The 26293-nt window shown below is 37.8% G+C and overlaps 1 protein-coding gene across 1 annotated transcript in view; it reads left to right on the top strand.

Annotated features, from left to right (window-relative positions):
• Window positions 1-26293, top strand: part of DISC1 (DISC1 scaffold protein) — a 249596-nt gene that overhangs the window by 137690 nt on the left and 85613 nt on the right. The window contains exon 10 of the mRNA XM_042884448.1: window positions 21007-21067. Coding sequence (XP_042740382.1) covers window positions 21007-21067 — 61 coding nt within the window. The remainder of the gene's footprint in view (window positions 1-21006; window positions 21068-26293) is intronic.

A 26293-nucleotide genomic window follows, 5' to 3' on the forward strand; every position in this document is an offset into this window, starting at 1 on the left:
GTTGGGCTCTTTTGCAGAAGAAATGGTCTCAGCAGTGAGGGAAAATTCCGGTTTTGTAGCTTGGCCTGTGATACCACAACAGTAAATAAGGAAAAAAAGTATAAGGAAGATGAAGTGGTGGCACTTCACTCATGCACACATAGAAGTGTGCCTGAAAGCAATGGAATTTATGATCTGTATAATTACCAGGAAATAAATTTGAATTTTATACTAATTGGATCTCCTTCAGTCATTATCAGAGCACAGAAAAGTTAGGTAACTGAAAAGCATAGTGTAGGTAAAAACCTCCCCAGCATTGTTACACCACCATATGAAGAGATGATTCTTTTTTAGTATGATGATCAACCATGAAGGAAAAAGTACTGTTTGATTTCAATTACAGGAAGGTCTTTACTTAGCTCTTAGATATTGTATGCTAATGCGGACGGTTATTTTCTTCTTTTCATTCAGTTAACTTTCTGCTTGCATTCCTAAGAATACAATGAATAGTCCACAACTGTGCTTACTGATTTTGTGTAGTATACTAAGAAATAACTAAAAATTTGTGTTTTGACTGGGTCCAGGGGATACTAAGAGCTCTAAAGCAATGAGTGCAAACTGTACAGTGGTACAGTTCTAGAAGCAACCAATGTTTTACAACAAAATAACTTAATCTGTATGCTGCCTGTCTTTATTCACTCCATCTTTTATTCTGTCAGGAATTATTTTTCATATTGTATAAACATAGCATTTTCTTGTGGATTTGACAGAGTAGAATTCAAATGAGCCCTGTTTTGTCTCCAAATGGTGTGATTGGAGAACACTTGGTACACAGTATTATGCTTTCCATTCAAAGCACTATGCAGGACTAATAATTAGCAGTCACAGTTATTATTCTTGTCGTTGTTTCTTTTTTTACTCCTGTTCTATCAGGTAGTCAGTCCTTGCTGCTTGGCTTCATCTCACAGCTAACTTGCTTCTCATTCTGTAAAGATCCTTTTCTGACCTGTTTTTGCCAAACACTTGCTACTAATATGTTCTCAATATTTCTGTTACTTCACTGCACTGATCGTTTCCCCAGGTTTGTTCTCTGTTCTGCTGCTCTGTTTCTACTGAGGTTGTCCTGCTTGCATCTGTCAGCATTTTTCTGGTGACTCTATGGATGTTGGAGGCTCTAACAACACTGGTTGATTCAGTCACTGGCAGACAGTGAGGGAAAATACCTCTGGTTCTCCCCCACGACAGGAAGCCCCTGTCTGTGAAATTGAATAGGACTGTACTTATGTTGACTGTAGGTGTCTTTGAGAGTGAGATCCTCGTTGGGTGTAGCAGGCATTGTCACATTACTCCACTCTTTTCCTTCCAGAGGTGCATACATCTCAAGCTAGACCTTTTCTTTTCTTTTTCCTGTGAGCATACTGTGGTAATTCATTTGTCTTATGCAGTTGAAAAATCGAGGGCAGCAGCCACTGGCAGAGCACTCAGAGCAGTATGAGGTCAGCAGAACCAACCAGCTCACCTCTGCCTGTAGGCTAATGAAGCAGTTCATCTCAATGTGAGATGTCTTGTTGTCATGGTCAATCCCTTGCAAAGATGGAATTTTCTTTTTCTAACCTCCAGAGAGGAAACTTGAAATTGAATGTCATGGTGTCACATACAGAGACACATAGGTTAGCTCTACACTTATCTGATTCCTGTTGCTCTAGGACAATGTAGAGGGAATTGTCTTTTCTTTCTTTTCCAATTTGAAATCCCTTAACATGCTGTCTTTGGTCCCCATTTTAACTGTTGCAGATGGGAACTTATCTGGTCTTCTACGTGGTCTTCTGCCCCTAGCATCCAAGGGCTTTCCACTTTTTTGGCACTCTGGTCACATGGTGCTATAGCAAGCCTCAACAGTTGGAGTTTTCCTGCATTTGCAGGTAGGAAGTGCCTGTTGTAGCTGCACCATCTCTCCAATTGAAGTGAGGTGATGAACTGAGCACCTGTTGTTCAGCAGCTGACCTAATTGAAGCAGGATTTCTATTGCATTCAAGAAGTTTCTTTTAGGGAATTTCTTTCTGTGTTTCAAGTCCAAGAAACATGAGTCCAGATGAGACGCTCTGAATTCAAGTCAGATCAATACATGTCTGTTGCTGAGTGATCTGTTGATGGTGCCTGTAACAGTGAATGACTTCATTAGGAGGAGAAGAACTGATTGATAAGCTGCTTTTCTAGCAGAATGACAAAATGATCTGGTTTTTCTGAAGTCATGTTGCTTCTGAATTATTACCATGATATTTTTTATGTGTTTCTGTATTCCAAAACCTACTTTTTTTTTTTTTAATGGGGTCTCTAACAAGCATTAACAAATACTTTTCACTCAAATGCAATTTCAGGAATATTTTGGAGACACAAATGGACATGTTTCCTACAAGCAAATGGCAGTGTTTTTCAAACTGCCTGTTTTTAGTTTATCTTAACCAAAAACAATCAAGAGATTAGCAAGCAGTGATTTTTGTCCTTAATTCCCATGTCAGAGCTGTTTGTGTTAACTAGATAAAATGTATTCTGAGGCAGTATGTGCAATGCTTGTTTATTAGCAAGAAGGATAAAGTGAAGTTATCCTCACTTGACCTGAATTTTTTTCTTTGTTTTGTGCTTTTATCTGGATGCTTCTAAAGCATTTAAATGAAAATATATATATATATTTGATCCTCACTAGCATAATTTTATATTCTTGTTCTCTGTTTTATTACTTAATTTAAACCGAAGCTGTGAGAACTAAAGGTAATATTAATAAAATAGTGCTGTTATTTCAAAAAAAAAAAATAAAAAATAAAAAAAAAATCCTACACAAGTTAGTGCTACTGAGACTCATACATCTTTTTAAGTTTTATTAGGCAGCAGTGTTACTCGTTAAAGAAAACTGCCACTTCCTAATTCTTACAATTATGAATATAAATCCGTCTATATTTGCTTGTACAAGTGTAATGTTACAGGTTTTCACCATGAAAACTACTGCCATAGCTTTGCTATCTTATTTGCATCAATTCTGTGCATTCCAATTGAGCCCCAGAACCACTATATTTTGTATTTGACTTACCCTTCCATACAGATCATTAAAAGGAGGTCAAACCTCTGACCCTTTGCTCTGTCCTTCTTGCATCTTCTTGAGCTGGTTACCTACTGTGAACCATCAGTGCTCATCAGAAGCTGTAGTCTTCCAGGCTCTGTCTGTGATTTTTATGCAGGTAGACAAAGGAGCTGTGATTGAGGCAAATAAATTTGTGCTTCTTTCTCCAATGGCAGTGTTGTGATCACTGTCTATTTGAACTTTTTGATTTGATGTGCAATGCCTCGCTCCATCAGTAATTTGTTCCAGCATACTTTATCATGAATCTGATACAATCTCCATGGAAAACATGAGGTAGTCACTTTAAATCCTAGAATATTTTTGTGGAGTTTGAAGATGATTTAGGGCTATTTTGATGTGACACCCCTGAATGCTATGAGAGATAGCTGAACTCAAAATCAATTATTATTACAGAGTTTAGTTGCTCAGTGTGAACAATTAAAGACAAATTTTGCAGCTGTGGTTTTGGTCCCCAAGAACTGGAAGTGCTGAGATGTGCTCATCTCAGCAGATCACCAGGAAGAGGATTCAAAGCAGAATACTATTAGCGAGAGAATTAGTAGCAGAATTTGTTAAAAATGACCTTTAGAATGAGATAGGTAGGATAGATTACTTTTTCACTTTTCCATGTGCGTGCATGCCATCTCTGGAAGGAGAGGGCATTCTGTTTCACATGAAATTTTATCTCACCTAAGTGACATAGAAGTGCTTAAAACTTGTGTCTCAAAATTTGTGGGTTTGGTTTTTTTAGGGCTTTTGCTAAGACTGTTAAAGGTAAGGCAGCTGCAGAGGCTCATGCTTCTGTTTTTCGTGGTTTGTACTCCTCTAATTCTTGAGCATTCTGTTTTTCTTTTTACCTCTTTGTTTCACTGATAAATCGATAAATAGTTCAACTTAGCTAAAGCTCATCAGGGCTGAAATACATTTTTCCAAGGGACTTTATTGAATGTTTTCTTTTTTGTTCCTAATTATCATTATTAATTCTAAGTTCAACTAGGAAGTCTGGAAAACTATGTGTGGGGACACAAAAGTTTTACAAGGAAATATGATAAATGATAGCAAGATGACAAAATCTAAATAAAAGCATTACTTTAAAATGTTGTTTGATTTGTGTTTGGATTGAGCGTACCCTGTTATGGCCTATGGGAAATAACTTGCATGTGATGTGTTGTGCTGATGCAGCTGTTCACACTGAGGTTGGTCTTAGTATGTATTGGCCATTCAGAAGAGTGAATAGAAGTAGAAAAAGGAGGCCAAAGCCAGAGCCTACTGAGAGGGGTGAGAGTACATTTCTGTGGTATGTACCAGCCTATTAACTTTTTTTTTGCTTTGACCTCTCCAAGTTATACTCTCTCTTCGAGGCAAGTCTGAGGGCCCCTTTGGTAGGCATTGTCAATTGTAATCTGCAGATCTGGCACCTGGGATGCTCTGCCCTCCATGATCTGCTGGCCTCCCTTAGGTCTCCTTTGGTGAGAGGTGGTGAATTCTTGTGCAGAAGGCTGGGAAGCCGCTCCCTTAACGCTGGTTGTTTTTGACATTAAGGATGCTACAGGTCTTCTGAATCACTCTGGACCTTCAGAGCCACAAAAATCCAGCTCATCATCTGTGGTGAAATGCATGTTGGCAAGATGCATTATGTCCTCTTCTACAGGTACGGAGTGGGATTTGGATTAGCCTCAGTAATGCTATTAGAAATGAAATGCCAAAAATAGCCTTAATTTTGGTTAGAAGTTTAATAGGCTTAGTCTGTGATTCTGAAGCAGCATGCAATTCAGAGTAACAAGCTGAACTGTTGAATTCAGCTCACATCTCTGCCTCTAATTTCAGTGACACAGTGCCTATGCTTGTCTGCTCACGTAGTTGCAAAACAATGAAATGATTTATCTCCTCAAGAATTGTTCCTCTGTTTTTGGGATCCAGAAGCGAGTGGTGCTCTTTTAAAGGCAGGGCACTGAGCAGGACCTGGGTGCAGAAGCTTCCTTGTGGAGGAGGTACTCTGCAGCCATCATCTGAATACTGCTAGTTAGTAAGGATCAGGAAGTTCCCTGTGCAGCCCAAAAGCTGCTCTAATTTTTGCCAGGAAGTAATTCCTGAAGGGGTCTTCTATTAGCAATCATAAGCAGGGTGTGCTTGCTCTCTGCATTCAGTAGACGCTTCATTTGCTTACTGTCTTAGAAAAAAGTGAGAATCCTCTCTTCAGAGTTGTAGTGGCAATAAGCACATTTACAGGAGGCTGAGATCTATCCTTAAGGACAGTCTAGACATACAAGCTGTGCTTTTACTCTGAAGCTCCTTGATTTGAAATAGTTGTGGTTCCAGCCAGCTTGAATTCCCTTCACTGCAACCAAAGCACATTCCTGCTTCCGTGCTTTTTGTAAGAAACCTTTCCCTGAAATAAAGGTTTTTGAACAGTGAAGGATTTTTTGCCTCTGTTGTCCATCTGGTCCGGTCCTTCATATCTGGAATGCCAGAATTACCCAATCCACAGCACCAGAGGCAATTTAAGAATCTTTAAAAAAAAAAAAAAAAAAAAAAAAAAGGCAGAAATTTGTGGAAATAACTTATTTATATGGGTTTTTATTAGACCTTTATTTAGGCTTTTTATTTCTAGGGTGTCTGTATGTTTTTCTTATGTCTAAAGAACCTTTGCAATGTTGAGTTCTTTCTAAGGATGAAATTGATCTCAAGAATAATGGAGGTAACCACTGAAACTACAGTTTGTTTCTTGGTCAGTTTAGATCAAAACAATAAAAGTTATTCAAATAATTGGCGGATGGATAATTACTTATATTTTTGTTATATATGGGTTATTTCTGTGTTGCATTTCCTGTGCCCTGGAAGAAAAATGATAACATTAACAACTTTCAGAACTGTTATTGTCTCAAAACAGTAGAAATCAAATACAGGCAATCCAATTTAATTTAGTGCCTTAGTAGCTTATTTCTTGGCTAAGGAGGCCAGAAGATAAAAGCTAATCAAAGATGATTCTTACTAGAATGCAAGGTGTTTTTTTTTTGTCTGGATGCTAGAAGCTGTTACACCAGGATTTCTTTCCATCCTCCTTCATTTTTTCTGCCCCTCTGTTCTTCCGTGCACAGTACAAGCTTGGCAGGTCTGCCCTGCCATCTGAATCTGGGTAAGTCATTACATGGCTGGCTGACTGCAGAAGGCTGGCATGCCCCAGGAGCTCGGGCAGGGGATCAGAAGATGGCAGTGTTTACTTACCATAGGGATAGAGTGCTGCCAGGGTGCTCCTGAAGTGCTGGGCTGAAGACCAGCCCCTGGGGTGTCTGCTGCAGAGATTGGTCCTGGTCGTGAACCTTCAAGAAAGGGAAAATCCTACTTTCCAAGTAGAAAATGGATGACTAAGGTAGCACCGGAAGGTGGGGTGGAAAATGGTTTGAGAAGAGCTCTTGTAATTACAGAGAGTAGATTTTAAGGAATTGCTAAGAATCTCAAGAGGAAAAGTTGGCAACACCAGGCACTGAAAGTTGAAATGTCAGAATTTTCTGAATTGACCGTGCCTGGCCCCTTGTTGTATATTTGACCAGCTCAGCTGGCCGGTAACTCTTACAGATCATCCAGCCAATGGGATAACAAGTGCTCATAAATAAAAATTGAAAATATTAAAAAAAATAAAAAAATAAAAATCAACATATTCACATTTTTCAAAGAATTGCAGCTGTCCAGATATCACAGAACTTCCCCCAAGAATACATTTTTTAGTAAGGATGCAATGGCAGAAATCAAATTTCAGCAGCTGTACTTTTCTTTGCTGACATACTCCGCTTTCCAATATTAGTGAAGCAGTACTTGTTCCCTGCTGCAGATTACTGTATTGTACCCTGTTTGAAAATGTTCTGGGGAGGACCACAGAGAATGAAACTATTAAAAAATTTGCACTTCTCTGGGATCATTTCAAATGAATCATTATTAAGCAATTCTGCCTCACAACTTCTAAGAATGTGAGTATTTAATTGCTCTTACTCAAATGCATTTTCTTAGGGAATGGTTCCCCTTTGGACAGCCCCTTTCTCTTTGGGCAATTTAGTCTTAAAAGTGATGAAAATTGGAATAATGCACTATTAGGAATAATAGTTACACCAGTCTCTCATTAGGGAAGCAGTAGCAGACTGACAGTCTCATGTGAAACAAAGAAAGCAAAAAGAGAAGATTTTTCTCCTCAGTTTGTCCTGACCCTGAGTGGATATAACTTGAGGAAGTCTGGTGCATTTGTGTCTGTGTATGTCAAACAGAAATTTCTAATTGATGTTTCTGTGATGATATAGAAACACAGAATGACAGGAAATCTTTTATTTTCACAGAATAAAATATTTAGCAGTTTATTTGCCTCTTTAATAGATATAAAATATGTAGGAAGAAACTGTCCCCACCAACAACCTAATGGAAAACAGGAACAAATTGAAACGAAGAAAGAAAGTACAAAATGTAGAGAATTCAAATTCAGCGGAGTAGTCCTGAAAAGGCAGAATTTTAATCACAGTGGCTCCTCCTGAATCTTGCAGTAAAATGTTACTTTCCTGCCTCTGTAAATTCATTTCTGCTTGCAGTCTAATCTTTCAAAGGCTAATCTGAGCTTTACTATGCTACTAAATATGTAGATACAGTAAATAATCCATTGATTTGTGTCACTCTGTATGGTTTCAGAAGCACTTATACTAAACACGTTTTATTTTGCTGATCGCTCTATCTCATCTGTTTTTGCAGTTGAGTTTTCATGTAATAGTAGGAGTCTTATAATGCTTGCTTCCTAAAATATGCCTCTTGTTAGTTTCTATTCTGCTAATGTATTCATTTTCTTTCAGTTTATGTGTAGTTTCTCATCTTCCTTGTGTTTACTGCAGTCCATATAGTAGAGTGGAATCTGTTGTGTATTTAAATGCTGTTCTCTGCCAAACAAACATGCCCAATAACTCACACAGGCAAATAATTTCATTCTTACAATTTCATCCACAAGGAAAATTCCAGCTATTTAGCTGGTGATGATTTGGGGACTGGAGGCATTTCACGAGGTTACTTGACTCAAACTTCCTCATTCATTTTCCAGTATCTCTTCTTTATACCTTTATACCTCGTTCTGCACGTATCCCAGTCATTTCTTCCAGGGCTTGTCAGGAACTTCAGTGTGTTCTGAAGTTAAGCCTATTAGATAGTTACCAAAGAGTTGTGTATGTGGTTAAAAGAAAAGCCTTATAAATGTTAATGATGAAATATTATTCTGTTTCACAGTTATAACCACCTCAGTGCATAAGGAATGACCGTTCTTATGCACTGGACTATGAAAACTGTTATTGAATGATTTATTTTGTGTAATCTAAAATCCAGTTGTTTGATTCAAGATTATGTAATTTTTGGAGTTACCTAGCCACTACTTTAAAAATGTTTCTGCAGAGAGTAATGGTTTATGATTATTATGGGTTAATGTTTAAAGAAGAAGCTTGTTATTATAAGGCCGTTGATCAGAAAAAAAAAAAAAAAAAAACAACAAAACCAAACAAAAAAACAACAAAAAAACAACAACCCAACAAAACAAAAACAAAACAAAACAAAAAAAGAAGCTAACCACAGGAATGAATCTCTAATCATCTTTGGCTGAGTAGACATAGCTCATGTTGACTTGACAGCTTGGAATGACTGACTTGAATTGACTAGAAGGTTTGGACCAGTCAACTGACCAGATAGTAACATCCTTTGGCCTCTTATTTTTTTTGGAACATCCCTTGGCTTCATCAGAACTATAGTCCTGAGATAGAACAACATTATTGTATCTCTTCTCCTGGCGCTTCTTTTCCAGCAGTTTTGTTCAAGGGTGCTGTTTGCTTGTGATCTGTGGAATTCATTAACTACTTGCAGAGTTATCTGCTGTTGTGAATGCTCACATGCTGTTTACCCAAAAAGTAAGCCCTACAGTGTATTGCTGGGATCGTATGGCTTATTGTTCCTGGAAATTCCCTGTCTCAGCACTACAAAATTGTGACTTTTTGATTTGTGGCTGTGGGCTTAATTGTGCTGGGTAGTGGTAGTATGCTTTCTGTGGTAGAAACTAAATAAGCTCTTCCTAGCTAATTGAATTTTCATGTAAGAAATACGTGCTATGTTGAACTCTCAGATCCTCAAAGTTTTCCTCATACTTACCTGTTCTTTTAATTTGAATGGGGAAGACAGTGTCTCTATGGTAACTTGAGGACTTTCATGTGAACTGCAAGCTAATTTTCCCCTGCTTTAGAATAGGTCAGCACTGCTTATGAGGCCTTGGGTCACTGGCATCAGGCTGCACTTGTGTGAGCTGAGGCATTCTGGTCTCTCCTGGAGGCAAAACCAGCCTTCTTCTGAGAGGCTCTTAGCCAAGATAGGAGAGGATTTCCTAGAATTTTAATCACACCCTTTATGATTTCACCCAAACTAATGTGCTTTTGTGCAGTGCTAATTGACCTGATGTTCTGGTTTTAGATTCGTGGTAGTAACCCTTGGAGCTAATTTACACAATGTGCTTTGAACTGAACATGGTAATGCAAATATAATGTCCTATTAACAAACTATGAATGGCTCCTACTGGGATTTGTACAATGATTCTGAGCTCATTATTACTGTCATTCAATACTATGGATGAGTGGAAGAAAAATAATTAAACAAAACAGTACTTTAAATCCCAACAGGAATATAAAATCAACAAAGTTGAAAACATACAAGTCTTAACTTGTGTTTAATATATATACTTTGTGGAAAGGGAGGGGAAGCAGGGATATGTGTTAAACATTCAGTGTAAATGCCCAGCCTAATTGGATGGAAAAATTGATACTCAGTGAAGCATTTATTTCCCCCAAATGATTCCACACTTTTCCAAATTTAAAACTGATAGTGTTACGCAGAAAATGGGGTAAGAGGTATTTTCTTCTTATCCTCTTTTAAATGTAAGTCATCCTCCAAAAGTGTTGCTTGGGGATTTAGCTGTGTGACTTCTACTGATATCACTGAAAGTTTCACAGCTAAAATGCACAATCACAGCTTTGAAAATGCCTTTTGCAATCTAACACCGTGGAAGCATTGCTGTGTGTGCATTTTTCATTTCCATGAGTTGGCCAGGTGTGAGCACCAGAAATCTGTGAGAAACCTTGACATTCAGAAAACTGCCACACATTCCTCAGCTTTCCATAAACATACATGTTGATGTAAGTCCACTTATATTAAACTATGGGTATTCAGGCCCAGCTTTATAAAATTCAAGTGGGAAAAAGAAGAAGAGGGAAGGTCAAAGAAAAAAAAAAAAAGTAGACGTTCGTCTGACGTGTCGGTCCATCAGCCAAGGAAAAAGGCAGCAGCTCAGTTGAGAAAATGTGCAGCATGCACTTGTCTCTGCTCAGACCTCAACTTAGTACCCTAGAAAATGGGCTTTAACATGTTCGTCAGCTGCCAGACCAGCTCAGATCCACAGAGCTTTCCCTTGGGCTCAATTCTCTAAGCAGTCACTTTCCAACATGATCTTTGTCTTATGACTTTTTCCTACTTGACTCCATCCGCTTCTCTTTCTGACAAGCAGATTCATAATACTGCTGTTGCTAAGGATTTTTGTATGTCCTGAAGATTAGAAGCTTGACTTAACCAGAGTTTGACTTCTAGTTCATCTTTTCAAAACTTCTCAAAAACTTAAATCATTCCAGATGATACTGGAAAGATAATTTGAGTCATAAAGATTAAATTGATAAATATTTGCATTCATACTTAAGGAACATTTTATATCAGAACACATTAAATTAAGCTGGAGTAGGAAGAGTGTACATCAGCCATCAGGAATTTAATTCAAAAATCAACAGAATGACCAGCAAAGTGTCCTCAAACTGCAAACTTTGAAGTCTCTGTTAGAAGTTTTCTTTTCTGGTAGTAAATTAAGCTCTGCAAATTTAGTATTGGGAGCAAAGCCAGAAGTAAAATTCCCTGTGGTACTAAATTATTTACAGCCTGAGGGAAAAAGGAATTTGAAAGGCAGAGGAAGAATGGAAAAAAAAAAGAAGAGAAGAGAAAATGGGACACAAACCACATAGACTTAGGAGTCAAAGAGGAAAACATCTGGAGAAACATGGCAGGCAAAATCTACAGAAATTAAAATCATAGGGACCATTCAAGAGAAAAGGCCAACTCCACCAGAAATGATTATTGTCATTAGGGATGAAAAAGAAAAAAAGGCTGCATTAAAGCATTGTGCTGCTTTGAAGAACCAATGTATCCATCCTACTTACAGTATAGGCAGGCTGAGATGATGCATGAAGGGCAAGGACTTGAATGCCTTTCTTTTATGGACATTACTCAAGCAGAGGTCTTATAGTTTAATTCAAGTAAAAGATTTTCTGTTGATGCTGAAACTGTCAGTTTCAATTGAGAAAGACATTTTGAACTTGTAATAGGGCTGCTTTTTCTATCATCTCTCAATGTAAAGTATGAATTAAGCCTCTTCTTTAGCCAAAAAGATTACCAGGAAGCTAAAGCATTTCATGGTTTGTCTGGATAATGTGCAAATTTATCTCTGGCTCTGGTGACAGAAGAGGGTATCAAGGAAAAAAAAATAAAATACGGAGTAACATGGGTGGAAATTACCTAGTAAAGTGCGATGTGGAAGGTTTTTTCTTCCACTGGAACATTATTGGAATCTCTTGCTTACTGTGCAATTGAAATGTACTTCATCACCTCATGGGAAAATGCTTCCTGCATGCCACTTTAATTTAGAGATATTAAAGTTGTCTTTTTCAATATCTCCAGCAAATTAAAATTTTGTGCTAGGAAGTAAGAAAGCTAATAATGATTTTATACTCAAAGCATTATTTTTAAATCAGCTGATTAAATCAATAATTGTGTCTTGAAAGTTCAGAAAATACCTGTCCACACAGCAGCATTCATTTGTATCTGTGCATCTGCCCTTTCAGTGTTCAGGGTTAGTAAGGGCGTTTAGTGTGTATACATTCTTGTAGCTACATCTGTTTTGTTCAACTTCTGGAATTTTTCCAAATCTCTTAAATCTCTGTTCCAGCTTTAAAGGTTAATAGGTGAAAGTCTTTTAAGAGGTGACTGCATGTTCATGGTCAAAAGCATCATGTTTACTAGATGTGTCAAGTATAGCTAAATATTACTGATGAGCTTCTTGAAATTTGGGAGCGGTTTGAATAATGCTAGGAGGAAGAGGTCAAAATGAAGTTTATTAGGGATTAAGAAATGCAGTATGCTAAGGTTGTGTGCTTCAGTTCTCCTGCCTGGAGTGACTGCAGAACAAGGTCTACTCAGCAGCTCTGTGTTTTTTCAGTGTTTTTTTTTTTTTTAGAAGCCCTGTAATTGCAATGCAGCAACCATTCCTGATACAGCCAACAGTGGCCAAGAGATTTACAAAGGTTTCTGAAAACTTCAGTGTACATGCCTTCCCTCACTTGCTCTTCACTGTCAGCTATTTAAAAAAAATAAAATTGCAGCTTTTCCACATGTGTTCTGTAGTTTGAAGACCTGTTCTTGGAGGTTCTTGCATAAAACATTAGTGCAAAAATGCAAGTTGGTGCTATCTGCTGTTAGCGCTTGAAAGTATTGGTGTAGGAAGCCACTGCTTTATTTGATGTCATTTCAAGGTTGTTAAAAATAGTTTGCAGTGCTGAATATTCCTTTTTCGCATAGCTACTGCAATTTGTACTAGTTCTAACCTTCACAAGATACCTTTAAGCTCTACTTTCCATTCTTTAAAATAATCCAAAGGACTGATGTTTTAGCAGCCATTTGTTCTACTAGGGTGAAGATGTGTCGTTTTCCATTCTCAGTGGTAACATTAGTCTTTTTTTTTTTTTTTAACACACTTTTTTTTTTTGTTGCTTTTCAAAGCAACATCTTTCAAAGCACATCTATACTCATCTCTCCTTTTCATCTCTTTCAGGAGCTGGAGTCCATGGCAGCATTTGGAAGCAAATTTAAATTATTTTTTTTCACTCTGCTGTTTTGTTGTGTTTTCAGCATTAAATTATTATATTTGTTGAAGTATAAAATATATTTTATCTTCTAGATGAAGGCTGTCTCTGTGTAGGTGCCAGGATTCTCACTGAATTGTATAGTTTGACTAGCCAACAGTTTGAGCTGTAGAAAAGGTAATCAATAATATTAGTACTATCAGGAGAGTTTACAGAGTCCTTTCGTTTTGAAAGATTTTCTGGAAGGACTAGAAAGGGTCAAGAAATCTTTCTGTTTCATTTATGACTTTGAATTAAAAAGCCAAAGTGGTTTACTCATTTAATATAAATTTTGTTGTAACTCTAGAACTAAAATATTATGTGTAGTACTGAATACCTGAAAGTTCAGTGAAGTAACCACTGTAAAAAGAACTTAAACCAAGTAGTATTTTAAGTAGCTACAAGGCTATTTAGGAGACTTGACATTGTTTAATTGTTGTGATGTAAGTCTGATCATCTACCAGATCATCCCTATTAAGAATGAGAGATACAGCTGAGACAGAAATTAAATTGAGATTTCTTGTAGTTTATCAGTCAAAAAAAATTTTGACTTCTTCCTTCTTTTCATGATTTAGGTATTAGGTTTTCTCAGTTACTGGCACGGAGCTTAGCCACTGAATATAGCCTAATTGTTCTCTTTTGTTTGTCTTGGATGGCTATATAAATGGCTTGTTCAGGGTCTTTTTGTTTTATACAACTGTGTTAAAATAAATCTTACTTTCAGGAAAAACTTGTGGCAGTTCAAGTAACAAGTTTGAACTCTTTCGGTGCCTATGCACATGTCGAGTCTGGCTGCCTTGTTAGCTTGTGTAAATGGTTTCCAGATGATCTTTTGTGATGGCTGACAATCCACAGAGATCAAACTGGATGCATGGATCTCCTTGATGCTCAGGCTCTGCTTTGCAAGAAGAAGTGAGAAAGATGGTGTTTTTTTTTGGGGGGGTGGTGTTTGAACAGATGGTTGGCAGAGGAATGAAACTAGATAAGAGAGGAAAAAAAAAAAAAAAAAGCTCTCCTTTCCCATTTTCCTCTTCATTTCTCCTCCATTACTCAGTGAAGAGGGGAAGGGAAAAATAGGAATGGAAAGCAAAGGGAAACTTTCTACATAGCTTTTGGGAAGATGCTTCCAAAGTTAAGGCATGTTGATAAATGATTGTATAGTGGCTTGGGTGACTGCAGACAAGCTATCAAAACAGGTGTTTGTGTGATAGTTTGGAAGAGTAAAACACAAAACTCATCTTGTCTGTAGGAGACTTGAAGAGTCTTAGTTACCTGAGCATGTTTGAGGCAGAGATCTCCAGCATACTTCCAAAATGGCACTGTGTGGTCACGCCATAGCTGAAAAATGCACAGTTTCACATCTCAGCTGATTGTAAATAATGTAAAATCTTATCTGTAATAGAGAAAGCATTTCTGGGTGATGTTGGCTTCTTTATGTCAGAATTGCAAAGAAAGAGAGATATCCAGATGTGGTGTTTTGTTCAGGCTTACCACAAATGAGAATGTTGCCATCCAGTGCCAAGTTTATAGAGAGGCAGGAATGATTTTCTTCACATTTTTGGCTTGTTTATTCTACCTTTGGTGCTTCCCAGATGCAGTATTTGTAAGCTGTGTGTGGACAAGTAACCAAACCTGTGATTAAATGTCTGTGCCTGGCCTGTGATTACCTGAGAACAGTTATGGGCAAGAGGTCCTGCCTGGAAGGCTTGGGGGCTGGATGAGTGGGTGGTCTTGTGCTAAATGCTCAATGACCGAGGGCCTTACCCTCCTTCCCAATGCTTTTTGTAGCCTCTTAAAGTATCAGGGTGTTGTCCTGTAATTTCAGTGTTCTGTTACTGCTGATTCAGTATTTCACCTACAGTCCCTTTAATGGAGAGGCAGCAAGCTTCACTCGATATTGAATACTAAAAAATTTATTTGAATTTCAGCTGTTTTTTTTTTTTTTTTTTTTAACAGTAGATTATTTTCTGAAAGTATTTAGAAAGAAATTTGCCTTTTTCCTGCTGCTTTCTCCCACATGTATATCACAGGAGGAACCACTGTGTCTGAGTCACTAGATTTTACAGAAATCTGAAAGAAACATAGCATCCAGATGATGCTGTGGTAATTCCCTTCAATTTAGGCAATTTAATCATCACAGAACTTGAGGAGTCAACTGTCTCTTTCGATGAAAAGTACCACATACAATGCAGAAGGTTCAGAAGGTAAATTATAGGAATGTCTGGTTTTCAAATGTGCCTTTTTATGCAGGGCAGCCCTGCCTACCTCTTTTTGGCTCTGCAAACCATTTATGCCTTGCCCAGAAAGAAATGTAAGTTGTGATAGGCAGAGTTGCTAGCATCTCCTGTCATTTCTCTTTGTAAGATCTGGTTTTCTGATTTTATTTTTTTGTCAAAATTCCATTAATGGTAAGATTTTCTGTGTTGTATATCTGGACTGATGACCAGCCTGAGGCCAGAATGTGGCCTCCTTGCTCAAGTCAGTCATTTCTATACATCATCTATGTTTAGCTGTATTTTTTCACATCAAAATCAGGGTATCACTTGACTTATTGTAGGCTCAAAGTAATTAATTTTGCACCAAGACCTACAAATTAAGTGAACTACAAATAGGATGGGAGCCTTGTATTCAGAGGGACGAGCAGATGGAGTTGCTATTTGGTATTTCTGGGGTCTCCTAAAGTGAGAAGGCTGGCTGTCTTGAGTACTGCAATGTCCACCTACTTCAGACATGTCTAGAGTTTAGACTGTACTCTTCTTCCTGTTCAGAATGTACCCAAATGTTTGAGTGAAGGTTAGACCTACAGTGTCAATAAACTCACGGGAAACATTCTAAGAGGAATTGTGTTGCAAGACAGCAGTGCGCAAGCTGGATCCTCTAACTGGTGATTTGTTATAATCAGAAGAGTTACCTTACTGTATCAGAGCAGTCGACCACCTAGTGCTTGGAAAAGCACCTGGAAATAGTGTTGGAAACTTCCATATGGTCAAGATGCAACATTCTGTATCCACCATAGTTGTGAAAGCAGCAGAGTGGCATTTCGTTATAGATCCTGAAAAGCACTATCATCTTGTGGGATGAGATTGTTACAATAATCAACATTACTGAGTTACCTAGCAGTTGCTTCAGTTTCTCATCCATGCAGAGGGGTAGAGAATGTCTGTTAGTTCACACAGCTCAGTCTCAGCAGAAGAACTGCGTTTGAACAACCCACTAGTGTCATCTAACTGCAAAGTACAGCTTTGCATTTGTGTGGCAGGGTATTCTCCAGGCCAAGTGCTTTCAGAGGGAGTAAAAAACGTTGTGGTTGTGTTATGGAATCTCCTATTAGGTAGATACTCAACTCTGTCAGTTCTGGGTTATGTCTTTACTTGTGAGACTGTGGTACTGTAAGCTGTTCAGTGCTGTTTTTTATCATAACAATTCACCTTTGTGTAGTCATCTTATTTATGGAATAGCAGACCATTTAGACTCCTATTTTTTGGCTGACTTATCTCAGTGACAATAATTTCCCTAGGCTAATTTTGTTCTGTTCTGTAATGATATTTAAAGGATTAACAGATTCCTTGGTGCAAAACATATTCACTGGAAGAGACAGGTAGTAACAATATTTCTCAGTAGTTACTTCGTTCCTGAAAAAGTAATCAGTGAACCAGAATAGAATGTAGTTGATAGAGTCAACTCAGAATGTTAGATTTTTTTGGAGTATTTACATGTCTTTATTTGAACCGCCTATTTTTCTCTCTTCGAACCAGGCCTTTTTCGTTCTTTCTTAGGGTTTTTCCTCTGCCTGTCTGCAAGTTGCAAAATTCCTTGCTATTCTGTAATCCAAAATCTTGTTACTGTGGCTTGATAAATCATCTTGACATGTATTTGAGTAGCTGACACGTCTTCTCTGAAGTTTGACTGGCTTTTCAAGTTAACCTTTAAATATACTGAAGCTTTTCCGCAGTTTTTCAGACTGCAGCTTCACAAATGAATACAGCACATCTTCCACTATAGGAGAGATAAGATGTTTTCAGCTGATCATGTTCTGCTTTTGCATTTCTCTTAGTGTTTGTAATCACTTTATAGGTTTCAAAAATAGAATAGTGACAGGACAAGAAATGTCAACCTTGTTTGCACCTAGTTCTTCCCTCGATATTTATGGCAGCTGGATCAATGTGTGTCCTTGCAGATACTTGTATTTTTTATATCATTCTGAATAACCAAATCTCATCCTACTTCCTTAAGTTGAGCAAAAGTTTCACTGAAATCATTGGGAGTTTTGTTTTGCTTCACTAACTGAGTACTTGAGAAAGAAAGTTACACATCGGAAAATGAGAGGTTAGTTGAATTGTCTTTGGTCTTGCTGCACAGGCTAGCAATGTGTGGCACTTTTTTTTGTATTTGGTCTGTGTCTGCTAGCAGCCATTGCAGCTTTTCCAGCATGCCAAAATGTGTCACCATTCACCCACAAGAAGAGAAAAATGAACAAGAAAAAAGCTCTGATAATATGGGAGGCCAAAATTGAACTTGTGATTTTCCCCCTGAAACTCAAGTTGTGGATCACTAGTGTGATGGAATGCTTAAGACCTGCAGAAGACCATGCAAAATGGCTGGGATGTTGAGGAATCTACTTTGGTTTTAAGGAGCTGGTCTTCTGAAGTGCTGAGCATTCACGTCTGGAATTTTCACTGGGTTCCAGGTGTACCAAGTTAACAATTTTTTGAAAATATTAATTATAGAATGCAAAGCGCGTGTCATTGTCCCTGTAAACACAGTTAGTGGCAACGAAGGCTGAGGATAAAAATAATAAAGCTTTACATGGAAGCTCAAATCATATCTGTAATTAAGAACTGTAACATTGCCCCAGTGGAGGTGCTTTCAGATGGGAAACCACACGTGATGTTTTGAACTAATGCTGTGTAGGTTAATTATTGGAAGATATTTATGCAGCTTTTAAAATGGTACATTTATACTCTGTGGCAACTAAAAGACCACCACAGGAGTCTGCTGCTCCCCTCAGCTGCATCTGACCAGGAATGATTCCAGGACTGGACTTTGCTGCTGTAGGCAGGAAGAAACATAAATATAATAAGAGAAAGAAAAGCTGAATTCACTTTTCTTCAATTAAGGTTTCAGAAGAAAAGTCTATTTTTAATCTTAGCAAATACCCTAGCGTCTCATCTTCCCATAGGTATTTATACATTTTTATTTTAATAACTCCACTTAAGGCCAATGTGAGCTAACTGTATAAATCTCTAGAGAACTCATGAAAAAAGCAATCCCATTCATTTAAATATAAAAATAAACCATTTGGCATGTTTATGCAGAAAGGAGTCTCATAAATTATTATTACTTTTTTTTGGGTCTGTCATCAAGTACTCTCCTAGCTAGATTTAAGGCACGCATGGCTTCTAGCTTGAAGTTTTTGTGCTTTGAAGCATTGGTGAATAAAGATTCATTAAACTAGAACAAAAAAAGCTGCTAATTTGTTGGTTGTCTTCTATTACAAATAGATGATCTAAAAAAGCTGAAATAATTTGTGTATTTGTTGCAGTCCAGCCTGCAATTTGTTACGATGGAAGTAACCCCCATAGAATTTTTAAGCAGTATTTTCCTTCAAGCAAAATCTCCAGGTCACAGCTTTTTCAATCACATGCACAAGTGGCAAGGAGACAAAGCTAGTCTGGGTGGCTTTCTCTTTAAGCAGCAAAGTTTGCATTCCTTTTAATGTAGTTAAAACATTTGACAGCAGAGAGTGCGGTTTAGTGATGTGAGGTGATTTCCAAATGAGTGTTAGCTTTTAACTGACCTACTTTTGACTGCTGGTGTATTCTTGTCCATTACTTTTTGTCATTGAATAATGCTGATATATTAAGCTGTGTGCTTCAAGGGCATTGTAAAATTGCATGTAGGGGCAGGACTGAGCTGTGAAAGTGCGAATTACTCTATCAGATCATACCCAATTAAAAAGTGACGAGCACAGTAGGAGATGTTGAAAGCAAGGTTTATCTTTCATGTATTGTAAGAAGTCACTATATCGGTTAGAAACAAAGTGAGTGTGAAGCAGATTCTCCACCTCATCTCATTCCTCTCCAAAATTAATAATATTTGCCGACTTTATTATGGGAACGAATAAGACCCTGAGTTGTAACAGCTTGTGTTCAAGGATACTGTGACAATGGCAAGAGAATGGGAAGTACAGCAGCAATGTACCTCCAAGCTATCTGTTATCAAAGTGTATGTTGAACCACAGGTCAACACATTGCCAATTGTCAGAGAGTTTTGAAAAGCTGCTTGTAGTTTATATTAAACTGTACCATGTCATTAAAAGAAGACTTGCAGGCTTTCTGCACTTCCACAGGAAGCACAGGAATAAAAGAACGATAATGAAAGCAGGAACTTTTAGTGAGCTCTGTACTTATTATAAAACTGGTACAAGATTAGGAAACTTGTATAGTTTCCAGTGCTGTTGTGAAAATCCTTGAATAACCTTTTGCTTAACATTCATCAGCACTTTTCTAATGGTAGGATGGACCTGTGAATGTAGCATTTAATGCAGTTGTCCACACACAACATAATCTTCCATAATCCTGCTGGCTTAAGGTGTTGTACTGCCAAACCTATTCTGACAGTGGTACCATGGATAAAATTGTGATGCTTTCATAGAGAATTAGTATTTGTATATATATATGTGTGTATGTGTGTGTATATGTATATATATATGAATCTGACAGCCTTTCTCAACTGCATCAACATTGCAAAATGTGCCCCATGCTTGCCATCAGAATGCAGGTTGCTTCAGTGATGCATGACTTCTGTCTGACCAGATGAACACCTTCTGAAGACAATCTATGTCACGTATACCCTGATGTTTGCTGCTAATGATATTGTCTGAGCAGTTTTAATGAGCTTCTGTGTGTGTACACATGCAACTTCGGAACAGCTGATCTGGTTAACTTTGTGTTTTCATATTAGTCTTTAGTGTGTGAATCTTTATGTTGTGAGGAGAAAATAATAGGGGGAAAAGTGAGAAATATGTGGGGCACTGGAGGCACTGAATTGTAAAGAAGAGGGGGAAGAGGAGGTGAATATTTAAATTCATAGTGCCTAATCCAAGCAGCAAGTTTCACCCTTAGAAACAGTGAAGCTCTATAGAAAGTATCTTCTTAAATAAGTTATCTTAAAAGGGATGTGTGCAGTGAGCTAAGAGTTTCGAAATGACCAACCAATTAACAGTCCTACTAGGCTGTTAAGGAGATAAAATAAAAAGAAAATGATGTAATGATCCACAGAAAGCTTCCATTTTCCTGGAGGAGGTTTACCTTCTAATACTAAACATGGAGTACCAAGGATCATACAAGCAATAGCTTTGTTATTTTTTGTTACATTGAGCAGGAAGTTTGCTGAGTTTGTTCCATGTGAAGAAGTTGTAGAGACTCATGTGAAGCTGATACCTCAGTTCTAAGTTGGTTGGTTGGTTTTTAAGTCATTAAAAGCTTCTCTGGAAACTCTGTCCATGCCGCAGTGTTTCAGTTCTGTCAGAAAAAATGGATACACATTTCATAAGATTTTAAGAGACTCTTGTTCAGGAAATCTCTTGCCTGTGTCTGCTGTTGGTGAAGAGGAAGAAATAGCTGTATTGTGTGTTTTTTGTTTTGCTTTTTCTAGAGTGAACTTCTACAGTATTTGTTAATCTTAACATTTTTTCTGGTGCGAACATGGTTAATTCAGTGATGCACTAATTAGTAGATATATTAATTCAGTACAACAGACTTTCAAGAAAAAGGGGGAATGCAATGTACTGTGAATGTGGAAATGATTAATGGAATTTATGAGTAAGAGATCAGATGATATAAAACAAAATGAAAACAAAAAAAGAAAAAAACACTAAATAGTTATAACGTTATCTAACTTTTGAATTTTATCTTGCAGCGACCAGCATAAAGGAAAATGCTGAAAAGTACATGGAGATGCTGGAAGACAAACTACATAGGTAAGGAAGATATCATGGAAAGATACCTTGAAAGATTAAAAATGATTCTTAATGCAGCATTGGCATGCATAAATATTATAGGAATGCTTTTGAATTTGCGTGAGAATAATACCAGAATACTTTGAAGTTGGAAATCCCATAAACATCACTGCTGTGACCTCTGTTCCTGGCCATGTTCAACAGATTTGCTAGCAGTCTGTCAATGAATATAGATAAAAGAAAGAATTGCTGGGATTGGATTCTCCAGTGCACAAGACTGCTCTTGAACAGAGCTGGTAGGGCCAGAGACAAGGGAGCACACATGTGGTTGGTGCACACCTCACAGCCAAGCTCAGCTCAGCCTTCAGGTGCTGTAGTCTGTGGTGTGAACTGTTGAACATCCAAAAGTTGTGGAGCTTTGGGGCTGCTGCAGCTGGTTGGAAAGGCACTGCTGTATTCCTTTGCAAAACCCAACTCTGAGCAGAGCCAAGGAAATCTTTACTTCGGTCCTGGGCGTCCTTAAAAAGTAATGACCATCTATATAACAGTTTTGAATGAATGCTATTTTGAGGGTTTGGAAAGCAATAGAAACCAAAACAACAATGGAGATATTTTCGGAACTGAATCCTAACACAGAATACATGTATTTCTTCTTGCTGTGTGAAGAGGGCTCTAGATTACCCTCAAGTTTTAAGCTGCTTCTTGAAGGATTAGGCAATTGTTAGCAACTGTTACACTGTTGTGATAGAAAAGTGGACTTTTCTTCCCCGTGCATTTTTATTAGAAAAAGCTTTCATGGGCTGTAATTGGAGTTTTTGACTAAATGAAAGTGCAACTCCCAGATTAACTTTACTTCTCTTTCTATTTCTGAGTAGGTATAATTAATAATCTAGTTGCATTCATTATTTGTGTTTGTTGTCATATTGGTAGAGATGGTTCTAAATTTTTTTATTTGCTCACTCATAATGTGGAATAGAGGCACTTATTTGAGTAACTCTCATGCTTGAAGGTAATTCAGAATGGAGTGAAAAATGGTGGAAGCAGACTTCAAAGATCAAACTGTCTGTGTATTGCCTGTCCCCCCTAACTTTAATACTTCATAACCAATTTCAGAACTGTGTCTGATTTCAATGTAGCTGAAGAGGCTTCATATCCATAACTGTAAGACAAGTTTTCCTGTAGATTAATTAAAACAAAAACAAAAACAACCAACAAACAAAAAAAAAACAGCAGCAACAACAAAAGAACACTAATAAGCAAACATAAATACCTTGCTCTTAATTAAAAATTAGATATAAGGTATAGTAACATATATTGATGCTTTTAAGCTGTAAGTACTTAACTGATATAGCAGGCGACAAAATGTAATGGAATGTATTGACAGTAAAGTTCTACCTCTACTGCCATACCACCAATATCCACTGTAATGTTGTGGATCTACATCATAAAATGGGAGACATTGCTTTCAGAGCACCCCCCTGTAAGGCTTTTATACCTAAGAAAATTAAATATTATTAGTAGTAGAAAAATCAGTTCCATGAGATATAGTATGAGATAAGTGCTTTATTTTTCAAGAGTACATCTGTTATATATTTGTAGAAACAAATTTGGAATTAATTATCCTTTGTGAAACTTATTAGAAATTGATAACCTGTGAAATTTGCACTCTGGAGTGATAGAGGAAATGCAGCAGAATTGTTGTGTTCCTTTTTTTGTGTGTCTCAGTTCACATTTACCTTAAGAATCCTTTTGTTTCTTTTTTTCTTATGCCAAATATTTCTTGGGTGGCATTGCATGTAAACAGAAAAGTTATGCGTAAACCGTAGCCTGAACAATTAATGACAGGCATGCAATGTGATGAAGGAAAAAATGCATTTGGGTAGGGGAAGTGGCAAAGAAAAATGCATTTTTAAGGGGGATGAGGCAGAGAACAAAGGAAACATTAGGAAAAACGGAAGACCTGGGGACCATCATTTATCCCTCTGCAGAATGCAAGAGCCAGACCTGCTGTAGCAAATTGAACCCTGAGGCAGCAGAAACCCCAGAAGGACCTGGCTTCATCACTAATTAAATCATTAGACTTTTAAACATTTCTTGAGACAGCGATGAATTTCTGCAGTAAGGTGAGGTCCCTGTGTCCAACTGGAGCTCTTTAGTCTCCTGCACTCAAGAGCTCTGTCTGAAGTCTGACACCATGCTTTCAAAAAGTGTTATTCAAGCCTGCAAGTCTAAGGTTGCAAATGTTTTAATGACAGAATCCCTCTGTGGCAGCCTGCAGCCTCTTACGTACTGTAAGGGAAAGATTTCAGCTTGGGTTGTTGGTGTTCTGTGTATCCTGATGCAGAAAGCCAGCCCTCTGCTTGAGGTGAGTTGCCACTCCAAGGCTGCTCTCTGACTTTGTAATGCTTCTTCTCACATGCAGAGCAGCACAGGCTTGCCTGGGAATGCCAGATGGCCTACGGTCATTTTGTGTAACCCCTGACCTGCCTCGGTTGAACTGAGGGCTGTTCAGATGGTGGCAGCATCTTAGCAGAGCGTGGATATGGCTGAAATACCATTTTTGCTCTCTCTAAGACTGCATGTTACGTGTATTTCTTTCAAGGGAACCCACAGCTCCATCCGTGCTGTATAATCATCAGATCTTATTTTGCTTACCCACGGTTCTGCTGCAGCAGTGTTAAACACAGGTTAGGCAAAATACTGGATTCTTCCAGCGACTCATTTAGTCCCTTTCTTCTTCCCAGCTGGTCTAAGTCACACACAGCTGTGAGAACATTAGTTCCGAAATGGTGAGCAACAGACGCTGTATATGCTGTGGTGCATTCCTTTGTATCTCATGGGCCACATGGTGATGGCTTCTAAATCCCTTATCGTAACTGCCTCAGGCTGGAAACAGTTTTTTGTACCAGCTGATGTAAAGATGACATTTCTTGAGCTGAGGGAATTTAATGTGATTGTACTTGTCTTCAGGCCTCACAAGATTATTCTGTGACTTCCATTCATCACATAAACACAGATTTTTAATTCCCAGATAGAAATCATGAAATTATTTTGGGGGAATAATGTTTTTCAGGAATAACTGGTGACAATTACACGAAGGTGTTTTATTGAGCTATTTTATCTTATTCTGCAAGTATAGGGAAATGAATAGATATGCCTGTGAGTAAGATGTAGTACTGCAGTGCCTGTTCTTTGCCATTACTGATTGTTAATGGTACAGCACCTTGTTACTTTTCAAACGTATGTAAAACCTTTTGTCTTTAATTGATTCTCTTCCGATATTTGTCTTCCTTTGTTTTTTCTTTGCCAGTGACTGTTCTCATTTTAATGGTGGCTTTTTTCAGCTCAAGGGTGCACAGTGTGGGAAATGCAGTGAAGTCCTGCTCCACTGTAAGATTTGCTCATTTGCACTTGTTCAGTGAGGGGTGAAGGGGATTGTGTGCGTTTAGCACAACTTGCATTCCTGTAATGGAAATTTGTGGTTTTTCCATGCAAGTGATATTTTTATGTAGTGTGTTTGAATGTGTCACCTTCCTTGAGCTTCCTCCTTTTAGGCAAGACCTCCAGTGTCCTGAGGGGGCCATACCATAGCATACAGATCAACATTAATTGCTAACCCATCACTTCCCAGTTTACTTAAAAATGAATGCTTTTATAACAGCCATTCTCTTCCTCTGTTACTCATCATGTTAGCTTACATACTATGTGTCTCAGGCCTCCTTTGTAAGGTACTAAGATTTAGAAACGTTTTTTGGAGCAGAGCTGAGTATGAACACTCTCAAAGTACACTAAGGGGACAGTATTTCTTGTAGCTGATGGTCTTAAAGCTCAGAACACATGGAAAAGACTGTGTCCCTGTGGATGGATAGCTCTGTCATCTGGTTACAACATTCTGTACTGTTCTTGTCTGTATGGACTATAAATTAATGTGACATTGAATATATGAAGTTAGTTACCCAAAATGAGTTGTTTGCCCATGACTTTAAGCTGTTGCTTGAGAGATCCTTTTCTACCTGAAAAAGTGCTTGTGCATGTAAGTGCGCTCACCTGTGCTTTTGTAACAAAGGGATGTCATACTAGGTATGCTCTGTGATTATCTGGAATGCTGAAAATGTGGAACATCTTTAGAAGTTGCTGGCACTGAATGTGAAAATGGTAAACAAGTTATCAGATAGGCTTGTAAAACTGAAAGAAAACTCTTCTGTGACATATGAAGGCATTCGGCCACAAATGTGTTTTTATGCTCTTTAGAGTAGAAGTCTCTCTTTAACATACTGTGTAGTTTTAGCATACAGATGGGTTCCCATAAAGCCTTCAACCACCAGCGAAACACCTATCTGGGTTCAGGAATGTTTAAAAAACTCTGAGGTGTTGCCAAACCCACATGGGGATGATTGAATATATTTCTTTGGAGAATCAGTTCTCCTTGTTCTGAACAATACATTCTCTTTGTTTCAGTTACATTATTTTTCAGTTTACATGAGAGGCACTGTCATGAATTCAGGCTTATTGTTTCTTAAAGGCTTACGTTATCCTAATATTCTTATCCAGCCTGAAAGCAACAACTTATGTCTTTGCACTCGCTTGCTGTGGAGAGGTTATGATATCATGAATTGGAGGATTGTATCTTCAGCTGTGTAGCTGGTAACAAGAACTTAGGATCTCATAAACAAAAATAGCATTTTGAATAGATTTCTGTAGGGAAGGGAGAAATTAGCAAAATCAGTATGTGTATGCAAAGTGGCTCCCACTCGATATCCAGAAACAATATTCAAGCTGTTTTATTATCCCACTGATCTTTTGTGTTGGTGCAATTCTTGTGAGTGAAAGTTCACTAACCCAAAATATCCACAAATAAAAGGAGCTGTGAGTGATGAAAAGCAAACTGCTAGATGTGCTAGCCAATAAATTACAGGTAATTTTTGCTTGCTGTACAAGCCCAGCTTTATTTAGGGTATCTTAAATAGTTATGAAAATTTAGTTTACGTGATAGTGAGTCCATTTAATGAATAAGTTTTAAGTAGCCTTTCTGAGTGCTTTTTTTTTTTTTTTTCTTTATCACCTCTACTTTAGATGTTTGTGTGCCTCCTTGTTTGCAATTCTTCAAGTTAATGTTCCTGGAGAGAGGGCTTTCTGATTATCCCAATCTCTATTTTGATTTCTCTCTCCCTCTTGCTTCTATTCATCTCATTTCCATTTTTTAAATAGTGTTTTATTCTTACTTTCTTCATTTTGTTTCCAGCTTTA

The sequence above is a fragment of the Lagopus leucura genome, unplaced genomic scaffold (assembly GCF_019238085.1).
Source record: "Lagopus leucura isolate 7727_CA_CO unplaced genomic scaffold, USGS_WTPT01 Super-Scaffold_73, whole genome shotgun sequence".
In the NCBI taxonomy this organism is placed as follows: Eukaryota; Metazoa; Chordata; class Aves; order Galliformes; family Phasianidae; genus Lagopus; species Lagopus leucura.